This window comes from Gymnoscopelus braueri, assembly GCF_963280865.1.
Source record: "Gymnoscopelus braueri genome assembly, chromosome: 10".
NCBI lineage: Eukaryota > Metazoa > Chordata > Actinopteri > Myctophiformes > Myctophidae > Gymnoscopelus > Gymnoscopelus braueri.
In genome coordinates this window covers 18379768-18394474 of record NC_137611.1, presented here as the reverse complement: position 1 = coordinate 18394474, position 14707 = coordinate 18379768, and the positions used below count along the sequence as shown (strand labels likewise).

Sequence of the window (14707 nt, the reverse complement as noted above, 5' to 3'; positions counted from 1 at the left end):
ATGAACTTGGCGTTTATGTGGGTAAAGACAAAGGATCCCCTGAGATGATCAAAGTGTTTAGTTGTCTAAGTGGCAAATACAAAACTGTGGATGTCAACGTACTGGCAGCTAAGTGAGTATATATTTTTGCTTCTCAGATTAAGAGTATTTGTAATTAGTGGGCATAACTCATTCTAACTAGGTGTGTGTGTGTGTGTGTGTGTGTGTGTGTGTGTGTGTGTGTGGGTGTGGGGGTGTGGGTGTGGGGGGCGGGCGGGCCTGTCCGTCAGTCTGTCTAATCCGTATTTGTCTCCTCAGTGGGTTGCGCAATTGACCTGAACTTGCATACAGATATTGACCATTAGCATATGCAGACAGTATGGAAGCCAGTTTTTTAACTTTTCCAGAATGTAAGCTGTTTATAGGGCTGACCCAAATAACTCGAATATTCGAAGCTTCGTTCGATGGCACAAGATTCGAACTTTTTTTTTCAGAATCGAGTAATTGGCCGTTTTTAAAATGTTGATATTTTTTTCTCCACACATGTACAAATGCAAAATATAAGGTGCTTACCCGCTTGCCCCAAATTTTAACTAGGTGTCCGGAGTATTTGTGCAATGTATTAGTCCATATTTTTCAATAAAGAAGTGTTTTAATCCCGTTAACGCCATTTTCCCCCCTCGTTTAATTCCTGTTTACATTGAGTGTAATTCCGGCTTTCACCGGATGCACCCCGTCAGTACCGCCCATTGGGAACTTCCGACAGAATCGGTCACAGACGGGATTTAAACACTTCTTAATTGAAAAATATGGACTAATATATTGCACAAATACTCCGGACACCTAGTTAACATGTGAGGCAAGCGGGTAAGCTTTACTGGTGACATTACAGGGCGAACTGGGGGGGTTGTGACTGACAAGCTGCGTGTCCTACGTTACTGCCTCTGATTTAGCCTGGTAAACCCTCCCTCCGGAAATCTCAATTCTATTTGATTCCTGGAGTGAGTCTGGCATGAACCGCCTCTCTGCAATATTGGCTGTGTATGCCAAACGACCGCGCCTATCAGCGTCGTCGCTCATTGTTCTGTGATTGACAGCTTACGTTGGCCAATCAGGTGGCGAGTTCGAGTGAGCCCAAAACACGAACGGCAGCCATCTTTTTCCTGTGCGACCAATTCTCCGCTATTTTTTTACTTCAAAAAGCTCTCTAACTTCTATTTTGAGGCACGGAATTTACTTATAAGATATCGTTTGGATAGAATTTAGTTGTTTAACTTCATATATGTGGTCAATTAATCATGACAAAGCCTATTTAAAAAAAAATAATTAGAGAACCGGTAGGGGCGGGCAGTGACACCATTGTACCCGAAAAAGGCAACCCATTTTGGGTATGGCTGTCTCAAAAGTCCCGTCGCGTCACATTAAGACTGGTGAACTGCTGATTGGCTGAAGGGGAAAAATTATCATTGGCTGAAGGGGTTGTCAGTCAACGGTATTACTCCCGCCCAACTCCAGCACAGCCAATATTGCAGACAGGCGGATCAGGCCAGACTCACTCCTGAAATGAAATGGAATTGAGATTTCCGGAGGGAGGATTTACCAGGCTACCTCTGATTAGCCGCGCTCCTACATGCTTACAACGCGGGGAGGCGGGACATGGGCAGTGAAGAAGAGTGTGAGAGAGGAGTTTAAGTTTTACTAATTTATTAAGCATGTTAAACGGCAACGCCGATCCGCGCGGATCAATGCAGCTTTCTGCGTGTTACTGCATTTCTGGGTAATTTGAGAACTCTCTGCAACTTCTAAGCGACGAGCTATTTGCCCGAGACCAGACAGTGGTAGCCGCGAGTAGCCCCTACGGAACCTCTCCCTCCGCTGTCGGAGCTATACAGCGGAGGGAGAGGTTTTGACTAGCAAGAATATGTGGCTAATATTGAGCCACTTGTTTGGGTTTAATCCAACTAAGACAAGTAGCATATCCAATCCAACCTGGCAGTGCATGTAAAATGTATTAATTTTGCTGGCTGTAGACTGCAGAGATAGGGCAACAGCGCAGGCCAGCGCAGCCTCACGCTCATGGCAGATTAGCAACCCGACTCCCCGTTCCCCCCCCTCAACAGGGTTAAATCACTCTCCAAAACTTGCATACCAAGCGCTTGAAGCGCATAACCCAAAGGTCTGCATATATTCTTTTTTTAGAACATTAATTTCATACAGGAAATCAATGGGGTTCAGATTTGGCTGAAATTGTGCCCAAATATGGAGAAGACTGACGTCGTACGAGTAGATGACTGATCCTAGACTGGCCACAATACCTGTTAGCAGATGTGCTCCACAGAGCACATACACTGAAATATTTAACTGTATTTGGGGGTCGGCCTACAGGAGGCTTTGTCTGTCGGTCGGTCGGTCGGTCGGTCGGTCTGTCCCTCTTTTCCTCTGCACACACGTCATGCGAAGTCCGGCCATTCAGATTTCAACCACTAGGGGTCTGGCAGTGCTCCGAGGAGCACCTTTTCTAGTTTGTAATGGCTGTCAATGGCGGTCAAATCAGGCTGAAACCTTGTCCAACTATGGAGTCATTATGTTCTGTATATGTCATAGATGATTGTCCTTGTGGAGAATTGTCCTCCACTGAGTGCATGCAGTGCATTAACCATGTTTTCATTTTTTTATTCAAAGAACTGGAGATAGCAGAGGGAACCATACATTTGTCACAAGCAGGACTCCAAAAGAGGCAATTATGGTAATGTTTACGATATCTATCTTTTGCTGATTCATTTCTTCAAACTAAGACTTGGGTTGGGGTCATATAAAAAAAGTAAATCAGCTCCGCTCATCCACCTATGCATAACCATTGATTGATCTTTGACATTTTGTTTGAGTAATTGACACTGTTAAGTATCAAAATCAAATTATGTATTGTAGTGACAGGATTGTCAGGATTGTCAGTATTGAGTAAAATTGCAGTGTTGCCTGTGATATGTTTTTATGGGGATGTAGGAATCACATGGCTACGAATTGCTAAATTTACAAGACAAGTTTTATTTATTAATTATTATCTTTAATGACATGCTTCACATTTATCCTTATAATAAAAAAGATACTTCATTGGTATATGTCCATGTTCTTTTTCATTTCATTTTATTAGGTACTTGTGGATGCAAGCTCCTCTATGGATGAGAACTGTTATGGAAGTGTGGATATCAAGCAGATCGATGCAGTAAAAGTGCTCTTTGATAACTTTGCCACACGGACCATGGCTTATGATTTTCATCATGTAATAGGCCTTGTGAAGTTTGACTCAGAAGTGAAAACCCTCCACACATTTACAGAAAATCTGGAAAAATTCAAGGTAATTTACATTATGTGCTACTCGTATTACTGACTTCATACAGTATGTATATTTTCTTCATAAACATGCAATATCAGCCGTATCATGGCACATCCTGAGAAGAAGTATTCTTCTATGCAAAAAAAATAAAATAATTCAAGATAAGGCACATACAAACATCATAAAACAGTATGGTGTAATACTGTAGGCTGCCTGCCAGCACTAGTATTGTATTTCACATGAAATAACTTTTACTGTAAATGTAATGGGTAATTTCTGTCAGGGGATTGTTACCTTGAGAAGTACTTACAACTACTACCGGTTAGTTTGCGGGGAGAGAAATTGGATAAGGTATCATGAACCTATTATACATACTGTGAAATTCTTCACTGTCAGGTAAAAATGAGTGGCTGGTGATTCCATGTACTGTATATCGGAGGAGGCATGTGGTTGTCTACACCAACCAAGGTCAACAGTTGGGGTAGGCAGTGACAGGGACTGCAGGGTAACCGGAACAGTGGGCACCTGGTATTTGTGGACACTTTTCTTTCTCTGAATACTGGGCATATCTAGGCCGAGTAATCTGAAACACTGGGCTACTTTTGGTGAGAACAGTGGGCACCGGAGGGGCCGAGTATTCTGGAACACTGGGCACCTTTCATAAATATTACAGAGAATTATTTATATATTTAACAGAAATGGTTAAATTGGCACATTTTAAGGTTGGGGAAGGGATAAATGTGGCTACTTTGTCAATGAGCTGAGAAAAAGCAAATTGGTAAACATGTCACAACATCAATGTACAGTGTAGCCACCAAATAGGCCACCTAATTGATTGTCTGGCTGAATTACATGTGCAAAAGTACTAAAAGATTTGTATGTTCGTGAGAGGACCGAAAAAGAAATCTTGGACTTTATTGTGTTTTTATGATAGAATGATTTAACCTACATATATGACTTGAGTTCATTGAGCCTATGCTATGTATGATCGCATTATTTGATGTCATGTCACTCATAGTAGTCTATTTAAAGGATGCGTATAACATAAGCTTAAATGTTTAAGACTTCACGCACAAAGTATTCCCTGCGACCAGTTGGTTTTGGTGCCCAGGAATACCAGGTTCTCTCTGTGTTTTGGGATTTATGAGGTACCCAGAAGGTTTAGGTGCCCACTGGACCTGTATTCGACTGCAGTACTCAGGTGGAATCAGCCTGATTCAAGTGGGAGAAAAATAAAAAAGTTCCATGTGTAAGTTGCTAAAGCATTTTTGGGATACATTTATAGGATCACATTCAAAGTCTTCAAGCATATGGAGCAACCAAACTCTACGATGCTCTACAACATGGAGTGTCAGAGTTGGAAAAAGTCAAGATGAAGTTCAGAGATTGCAGCCTTCGCATCATGTGTCTTACAGATGGATATGATTTTGGGTAAATTTACTGTCATGGCATGTCAGTAGTTATAGTATTGTTAGTATTGAGAAAAATTGCAATGTTGCCTGTGATATGTTTTTACTGGGATATGGGAATTACATTACGTGATCATCTGCCCATAGATCAGACACAAAACCAGTTGATGTTGCTGCCAAGCTGATAAACGCTAACATCATTGTGGATGCAATCCTTCTTGGAGACGTGGAGAATAACATGCTGCATGGAATTAGCAATGCAACAGGTACTGAGTATTCATGTGGTTTTAACACTTGTAGGCCTATCTAAGTATAACTACTCGAGCCTATCTCACATCTGAATGTATGGGTTTTAGGTGGTTGCTGTTTCAAACCAAAGACGAGCATCGATCGCCTGAAGCTTTTTGAGATTGAGACGGTTCTTTCTCTGGAGATGAGGAAACCCAAAGACAAACTCGATCCATCTACCCTCACTGAAGTTTGTTAATCTACACAGGGTTGGGGGTGTGGTTGTGGGGGCAATCAATCTCAATATAGATGCATGCCAGGATTGGGTAACCAGTAACCTGTAACCAGAAAAAAGATCATGTACTTAACACTACATGGCACGGGCTATATATGATTCACTAATGACTTGTTCCAAGTCTATGAATTGACTATTACATTTCAGTTTGGATTTGGAACATTATGTTGACAATATAATGTTTTCAATGTTTCAAGTGAAAATGTTCCAGTAATTTGTCAGTTAAATGATTGAACAATGAACATGGTGGTTTATCGCATTCTAATCTCTCAAGAACAGAGTCAGAGCTGCGCTAAATTCAAAGGTAAAAAACTGCAGAGGGTGCTGTTTTTTCATTTTTTTTTGACTATCGGTTCCCAGATTGATCACATTCTAATGATGCTATTGATTATCATTTACAGAGTGCTTTGACAAACCTCTTTGCCAGTCTTGGGTATGATGAATTCAAAGAAGCTTCTCTGCCAAAGGAGTTGGACAACAAAGTGACAATGACGGAGAAGTAAATAATGGAATAAATAATTGATCTACATATACATATAAATTACTCAAGGTGTTTTACAGATATTGAAAAATATATACATTCAGACATTCCCTCAAACAAGTCTCCTCCACCTACCTCAACCATTATATTTTTAACGTTTTCTTTCATGTAGTGCTCTGAAAAAGAATATTCGGGAGTGTAAGAGTGGGCGTTTCATGGAGAAGGACAAACGTATCCTGGAGGAGTTGAAGAGTCTGCATTGTGACCCACATCCCTTTTTCTCCATCTTTCCATCAGAGTCAGACTTCAGTAAGTGGCCACAATATTCTGTCATGTAACTTTGATAACGTGTGTGTGTGTGTGTGTGTGTGTGGCCTACTTATTTGACTAACCCTTCTCTGCAGGACTTCCTCAATTTCCCAATAAATGATAAGTAGCTTGTGAGACTCGTTCAGGAAGAAAACACTCGTAATGCGATGCTACACACCGCATTACTATGTGGGTGTATACAGTATTATGCGAGACCCATAAGTCATACGCTGACGTGGCTATCAGCTGATCAATTGGGTGAGTTATTTAAGCTCACCTAAGTCTGTGTTCCTTCTGAGTATGTGTCCCTGGTTTGTTGTTGAGCTCCTGTTTGCTCCCACCGCCACCCCAGCACCACCAGTGGACTCTGCTATTAGTTCTGTTCCCCATGGAGGGTTGTATTGTATATGTCTGTCTTGTTTAATTGTGCTGAGCAGGGAGAAAAATGGAGCAGAGCCTGAACGCCAAGATGAAATATTATATTGTCACTTGTATTCACATTCTATAATAAAATATTGGTTTATTCTATTCGTGAGTTATCTGACTGAAATATTGATAAGAGTTCTGTGTGCTCTGAATAGTTCTAGCACCCCATAGGGATATTCAAAGCAATACTTGGGGCGGCCATAGCTGAGTGGTTAGTGAGCCCGCCTAGGGAACCAGCTGGCCCTGGTTGCCCCAGGTTCGATTCCAGGCTATCCCAGCATATGTGCCGATGATATGAAATTTGTCCCTGAGCAAGACTCTTAACCCCAATTGCTCACAGGTTCTCATTGGAAACAAGACCGCAAGGACTTTCATGAACGACCTGTTAAAAGGAATTATCCTTATCCTTACTGATAAGTGATCTGAAGTGAAATTAAATATTCAGCAGTCAACCCTGAATGTTCCTTATAACCTTTTCAGCCTTCTGGAAGATCGCCATGGAAGGTCCTCCTGACACACCGTATGAGAATGGAGTCTTTGAGCTCTACTGCCAGTTTGGTCCTGACTATCCAGTAAAACCTCCTCTTGTCCGCTTCGTCACACGTGTATCCTCATTCCACACAGACATGAACGCACAATGATATTATATTGAAAGTAAAGTAATGCATATTAGTTTGATTTTGTTTAAGTTGATAGCATAATGACAAAAGCTTACAATTTTGAAAACAATGTAACCGAACTCGAAACAATTCTAATAATCTTTTCTTAACATAAGCAAAGATACATCACTGCAACATCAACAGCGTGGGCCGCATCTGCCACAATATATTTGACCGTAACTACAACGCCCAAATCACTATGAGAGAAATCCTGGATGCCATATATGGACTGCTCATCATCCCTGAGCCTGAAGACCCACTGGACAGGTTGTTATTAACGCTTTGATTTCAAACAAAATGTAATAAGGACCTATGGATGTTCCTTTAAGCCACATTTATTTTAGGCACTTTTCACCTCAAAATGTTATGACCTGTACAATTTGGCAAGGCATGTTTATTTGTATAGCATATTTCATACACCAGTAAATTGACAGTGCTTTGCAATTGCATAAGGCATAAAAAGGTAATTTAAAAGTGGCCTTATTTTAACACATTGAATGCCAAAAACGGTCCGGACCGTTTTTGAGGGTCCAAACGAGAAGTGCCGAAAACGGTCCGGACCGTTTTTGACCCAATTCTATTTTTATACGAGTGGCCCACGTGGGGCGCTAAAACGAAACTTTGACATCACCCAAGGAGTTTCTGAGAAGAAGAGGCTGGATGTGGCTCCATGTCAAAAATCCTTCCGGTCGGCGTTTTCAATGTTATCTCCTTGACTAAAAGCTTAATATCTCCATTTCTTTTTAATGTGGTGGAAACGAGCCGTTTTCGATCGGCGATCACGCTGCAATGGAGGGTCGCGTTGGAAATATTATTGTTCCAGGAGTTAGTCGGGACCCTCCGCCGTCTCGCACGCACGCTTTGTTTACATGCACTTCCGCGTCGGGGCTTCTCACAGCACGAAACGTATAACGCAAGTGGATGGAAGAAATGCAGGCACTCAACGTATAATATTTTAATAAACCTCTGGCACCCAATGTGTTAAGTAAATTCATGTTTTTTTTAAAATATATGTATAAAACTATTATTAATGGATTTAAAATGATTGTGTCTTTCTTTCCCTTTGGAAGCATTTTGGCGGAGGACTTCTTGACCAGCCGTGATCAGTACGATCAAGCAGCCAAGGAGAATACTGAAAAAAATGCGGGGACCTCAATCGATGACATGGAGAAGGTGATGAGTTATTCCTTTTAGTGAAATTATGATATGGTTTATAACTTGTTGTAGGTCATTGAACAACCTCCCTACTAAAATTAACTATTTGTTGCAACATTTTCATTCTGCTCTCTCATTCAATGAAAGAAACTGGTGGGTCAAAGTCGTTGTGCTCCATTTACACCCCGACATCTGATTTGTCCACTGACCAAGAAGATGTTTGTGGACCCTGTGAAAACAAGATATGGAGATATATACGAACGAAAGGCCATTGAGAAACACTTCAAAAAGTAAGCCCCCCCCCTCAAGAAAATTCTCTTTGGATTGTCTTCTTACATTCTTAGTTACTGAACATTCTTTTTCAGAAATGGAACATATGATCCCATTGCTGGCAGAACCCGTATCCTCAGAAGAACTGACATGAAAGCAGACAATGCCATGAAGAAAATGGCGAAGGAACACCGTTCCTACCAAATTGGAACCTATGTGTAGAAGAAAAGAATGGTGGATTTTGGCTGGGCCAAATCACTGGACAGTGTTGGCGGGTAACCTATTACTTACAGCACAGTAACCCTTTTCCATCACGAGTAATGTGAGGGATTGCTATTTCAAAGTAATTACAATAAAGTTGTGGCATTACAGCATAACTTTTTTTCCCCCTCTTAATTTTCAGTTGGGGTTCTTTTTCATCATATCTGAAGTAAACCTGTGTGAAACTTTACTTTATATTTAACTGCCTTTTGCATTGAAATTGTAAATGTGCTGAGCTGCACACAAACAATCATTGTACGGTTAGTAGGTCATGCATGTTTGAATTTTGTTTGTAAATCTAATTATCCCGGGACTATTTTTGGTTTTGACTTTTCAAATCAATCTGCACTTAAAATTGCATTAAAATTAAACACTTATATAACTTAAAGGTAGGGTAAGTGATATTTTTTTGTGAACATTTTGTTTTTTGTTTTGTTAAAAAGTTAAAAGTAATCATTGCTATAGAGTGTTAGTTCAGTAACAGGGGTCTCCCCAGCTCTTCAATAAACAGAAAATAAATGTTCAGGTAGGTGACAACATTTCAGCCAATCAGGAGAGAGTAGGCTACCTATTTAGGGATGTGGAATAAAGGGATGTGGGTCCAATTTCACTGGTTCAATCTGCATCCTGACTGCGTTCTCTGTCCTGATTGGATCAAATTGGTATCCTGACCTGAAAATGCATGTTCTGTTTAATCAAGAGCTGGAGAGACGGGGAGACTCCTGTTACTGAACAAACACACTCCAGCATTGAGTACTATCAGAATATAGAGATATTTTACAATTATTTTAACCAAAGAAAATCATGCCCTACCTTAAAACATGCCTTGACATTTAGTGTGTTCGGATATTTATCTCAAGCAGGTTTGAAGTCTCACTGCAAGTTGATTTTCATACCATACTGAAGTTAAAGGAATCCAATGGCTTCCTTGAAAATAAAACGAATAACGTTGTGCCCCAGAATTGTCCTATAAAGGTGACTGATAAAAAATGTCCTGTAATTAATGCAGCAATATTTCTTAAGAGAATTTGATCACCAGTTCATGATTCTTGTTGTAGTTATGTTAAAATGATGTCAAGATAATGGCTTATACGTTCTTTAAGCTTTATTGATTTTGCATCAACATTGGTATTGGCATGCAAAACTGGCATTACCCAAGATAATTTTATTTGATGGTTATTTAATTGATAAATGTCACATTACATTAACACATTCCATGCCAGAGTTTAATCTCATAATGTACTCACCAGTGCCAGCGTTTTATTGTTTTTTTGTTTTTATCATGTCGCCACAGACCTCGCTAAATAAGTTAAAAGTGCGCGTTCATTTGGTTCTAAACACACAGCGGATCCGTGAGAAACGTCCAGCGAAAACAGTTTCCAAATGCGAGCCGCCATCTTGAAGCTACAGCCGATACACGCTAAACAGTGATCAGCGAGGAGAAAAACAACAACCAGAGAAAATCGAGTTTTAAACAGGATCCCAGACAGGAAGCGGATACGATCGAAAAAAACGGAACCCGAATAATTCCGTTTCCGACCGAAAACCGGAAACGGAAATGGATCAAAAAAAATCGGAAAGTGCACCTTGGGCGATTAACATGGGAATCGGCGGTTCGCGTAGATCTACGCGACTGGCACGCTGCGGCTTTAAATAGGTTCGCGTAGATCTACGCGATTGGCATTCAATGTGTTAAAGGTATCATGACATTCATTTTCACTTTTTTTATTTTCAATGTTTTATTTGGGGTTTTATGACCTCAATTACACCCAAAAAACCTGAACTTAGAACATTCAGTGGATTTTCTGTGGTCTGGGGTTTTCTGAATAATTAGGCTGAAAAGTAATCTGAGCTTGGCCCTTCGACAGTGAGGTCACAGTCGATTAATCCCGCCCACTCTCCTCCTCGCCCCTCCCCTCCCCTATCCTTTCCTTTGGGGGGGGCGGAGCAAAGGCGATGATTGACAGGCAAAATCCCTCACCAGCGACACCCGCAGGCAAAGATTTCTTTTTTCATTGCAGTTGAAAAGGCTTTAGAAATGTGAGAGAAAAACACCTGCCATTGATCACTGGAATGGAATTTTCACTTAAAACTTTTTGTACACTTTTGAAGGACCAGGACAAAGACTTTGAATGTGGTGTAAAAGTGAATGTCATGAAAGCTTTAACATATATTTTTTCGATTACTCCTTTAAATGTTATGACTAACATTTGTGTGGTCAATATGCAATGTGTTTAAACATGGCAAGAAATAATTGTTTGGATGTTCTGTAGAGTGCATCAAAGTTTCCTCCATATATGGGGCAAAATAAAAAAGATTATCTTAATATCTCGTGTGTCCGTTCTGTCCGTTATGGATCTAACTACATTCTGAAACTAGTAATGTGAAATGGGTTTCAGTTGAACATGAAATTATTACTAACTCATTAAAAATGTCTATTACGGGGCCTACTTCAGAGCACATTTGGTGTATGGCAGCCTGACAGGAATCCCATACAATATTAGGCCTGCCTATATCTCTTTGTTTATGAAGACCGGATCCCTTTATGGTATAACCCTAACATTCCTATCCCACAGCTGACGGAACTCTCAACTAAATGGATCAGTTTTTATCTGTAGGATATGATCCACCACACTGATTCCCACTTGACTAGGGTTCAATTTACTCTGATCTTGCACTTTGTAAGTTGCAGAATGTCTGCTAAATGCCTAAAGTTTAGTTGAAAAATAAATAAATGTTATGAGCAACTTTCTGTCAATAACTGTAGCTATGGTTCTTTCTAAGTATTGTTTTTGGGCGCTCCTTTCAAATCCTTCAATGTCCTGCGTACCGCCTGTTTCAAAAGTGCACATATTATGCAGGAAGTTGAGTTATTTAAAAGAGTGCTCCCCAAAACCAACACTTAAAAAGAATCATGGCTGCTGAAAGTTGTTCATAACATCAACAGTGGAGTTAAAAAATAAAAGTCTTGACATAGACATTAAGGATAACTCGAGCTGTCTGTAGATGTGCAGTATGGTGAGTTTATCATTGACTAATAATACAATCAGATGGGACATTTCTTTTTCAGGAATGGGGCTGTCAATGGAGTGAATTGCAACTTAGGGTTGGAAAGCCTCTGTAAGTTGTTTGTGGCTAAAGGATGAAGATAATCTCAGAGCCATTTCAGTTGCAGGACAGACGACAGCCACGGTTTTGAGATCACAAGCCGTTATTTATTTCCAAGTAGCTATACAGGATCACATAGACTGCTTTCCATGCTATGATACAATATAAAATACTGCATAGCTATTGAGGATGTTATTGCAGGGGAGAGCAGACCACTTCACCCATTTTCAACCTATCTGTTTCATATACAGTATTTGTTTGGTCCTCACTAATGCTCATAAGATGCCACCATTTCTGTTTACTTGGTCTGTGTGTCAGAGGAGATCTGTGGACATTTCAGAAACCTGCCTACCAGTGATCAAGGCAGTGTGCCAGGGCAAACAAGGGGCATTAACCTGATTGGAGGACACCACAAGCCAGGTCATAAACTGGGCAAACATCTGGCTAACTCCACAACCACGACTCAGCTTCCTGATAAGAGTAGCATTTGACACCCTTCCCTGTCCCCGAAACCTCTACCAGTGGTTCAGAAGCAAGGCCAAATGTCCTCTGTGCACTGTGCAGCATCGAAGACAACTCAGGCCTCCAGCACATCATGGGTGTAAAGTTGCACTGGCACAGTGGGTGCCTCAGATGGCGGCACAGCCAGATTCTGAGGAAGCTGGCAGAGCTGTTGTAGAGTGGGAGCAAACAACTCTGCAAGTCCCCCCCCAGCTGGCCATTGCCTTCATCAGACCAGGAGAGAGCCTGTGACTATGGAGGAGGGAGATGTACTGGGTAGGGGGCGAAACATCTGTGTTAGACAGAAACAGAAACATAATTTGTGTTGTATAGCTTTGTTTAAATGCTTCATTTATAGTTTCAATGTGCAAATGAACCATTTTCAATGGTTTTCAATGGCTTCTGTTGTGAACTAGCAAATTAACATGAATGGCTGTGGCTGCATATCAGTGAGGGGAGGTCTTATATGGGCCTTTGACAATGACACGTGCTTTGGGATGGGTTGCCACACAAAAAGGGTGGAATCCCCCAAAACAGGTTAAGAACAGGAGAAATGGAAGAACAGGAGACGTCCAGGAGATATGGTCAAATAACAGGAGTCTCCTGGTGAGAACAGAAGGGTTGGCAGGTCTGTAATCTGTTTACTCTAGAGGATACTCTTATTCTGAAGAGATCGTCCACCGGAAATCTCATGTTGCTGAATTATTTTTGCACACGGAACATTCCTGTGAAGCACTTACGTACTGCGTCACTCCGAACTGGGTGTAATTAGTTTGTCTCAAGCCACCTGCGACTATCAGCCATCCCCACACACCCTCATCATCATCCCGTACTAACAAAACAAATCACATTATTAATATTTTCTTTAATATTTTCTTCCTTGCACAGTGTCACCTGGGCCTGGTCTCAGCTCATTTCCCTTCAAAACCTAAATGAATGTGCTGGTCAGCAGCAGCTCCATGAAGTTTACTGAAAGTTGAAGTTTCGTCAGGATGACGAAGCAGGCTCCTAGCACGGTGAGTTTGGGAACAAATAACAATATGTTATTGTATCAGTTATTTGACGTTATAATGCTAAAGGTGGCCACGTCTACTTGTTAACACAATGTATTTAATCGAGTCTGACTTTTGCTTTCGTATAGATAGTACAAAAGTTAGCTCAATAAAGAACCTCTCACTCCGCTATACAGCTCCGAGATGAGGTTCTAGGTGGTTACCTTCCAGAATCGGGTGAACGTCCGCCAAGGCTCCGCTGTTTACCCTTTTGTATATGTTGTATCCCAAAACTAATGGTAGATTCCAAGCCGCACGGATGTTTAAAGTTTGGAACGGAGCATAATATTTTAGGTCCGAAGCGAAACTACCCGTTTAAATCGCTTATTTAGTCAGTCTGTGGCCATGTTTCCCATTCAACCCGGAAAACCCCCCTACGTCCGCTGCCAGTACTGCTCCCGGTTTGGCTACAATGGGAAACATGGCCACAGGCTGACTAAATAAGCGATTTAAACGGGTAGTTTCGCTCCGTTCCTAAAATATTATGCTCCGTTCCAAACTTTAAACATCCGTGCGGCTTGGAATCTACCATTAGTTTTGGGATACAACATATACAAAAGGGTAAACAGCGGAGCCTTGGCGGACGTTCACCCGATTCTGGAAGGTAACCACCTAGAACCTCATCTCGGAGCTGTATAGCGGAGTGAGAGGTTCTTTATTGAGCTATACAAAAGTAAGACTCGATCAAATACATCTATGGTCTTGATCCAAGACCAAGGCTAACACAAAGATAAAGTTGGATATTGTTTGTTTGCCATTTTCTTCAGATGGGTACAATAATCTACAACCTACTCGAAAAGCACAGGCTGGAGTCTTATTACAACCAGTTTATTCTGCTCGGTGTGAAAGATGAGAGAGATTTCATTGATGGTGTAACAGATGAAGATCAGAACAGCATGGGTAAGAGATGACATGGATTTAATCAATGGTGGAAAAAGTACTCAAATTGTTTACTTGAGTAAAAGCATCAATAAATACTGCAATTCAGAAATACTCTTAAAAGTAAAAGTCCGATAATAAAGTTTACTTAAAAGTACAAAAGTATTGGCATCAAAATATACTTAAAGTACTAGTTATGCAGAATGTTCCGTCTGAAATGTGTATGTGTAAAGTCTTTTGAAAATATGGCTATCTACAAGCTCACAACACAGCCTTGTGAGCTTGTAGATTGGCTATTTTCAAATAGTCAAAGTTTAAATAAGGCTGAAGTGTATGTTTGGTAATAATAATCTATAAAATT

At 40.8% G+C, this 14707-nt stretch overlaps 1 protein-coding gene across 1 annotated transcript; it reads left to right on the top strand.

Moving 5' to 3' along the window:
• The first annotated feature begins 8 nt into the window (after nucleotides 1-8).
• LOC308093804 (uncharacterized protein) lies at nucleotides 9-8831 on the top strand. Its single transcript, XM_080440167.1, has 13 exons — nucleotides 9-112; nucleotides 2662-2725; nucleotides 3131-3334; nucleotides 4599-4744; nucleotides 4870-4988; nucleotides 5079-5200; nucleotides 5647-5744; nucleotides 5899-6035; nucleotides 6942-7066; nucleotides 7242-7387; nucleotides 8191-8293; nucleotides 8423-8565; nucleotides 8641-8831. Exons 1-13 carry the CDS (start codon nucleotides 45-47, stop codon nucleotides 8765-8767), a joined length of 1602 nt encoding a protein of 533 aa, XP_080296293.1. The 5' UTR covers nucleotides 9-44; the 3' UTR covers nucleotides 8768-8831.
• The last annotated feature ends 5876 nt before the right edge of the window (nucleotides 8832-14707 follow it).

Excerpts from the sequence above, each read along its gene's own strand:
- LOC308093804 (XM_080440167.1), top strand. The coding sequence starts at position 45 with ATGATCAAAGTGTTTAGTTGTCTAAGTGGCAAATACAAAACTGTGGAT. Across the intron at positions 3,335-4,598 it reads AAAATCTGGAAAAATTCAAG|GATCACATTCAAAGTCTTCA; the intron begins GTAATTTACATT and ends ATACATTTATAG. Across the intron at positions 5,745-5,898 it reads AAAGTGACAATGACGGAGAA|TGCTCTGAAAAAGAATATTC; the intron begins GTAAATAATGGA and ends TCTTTCATGTAG.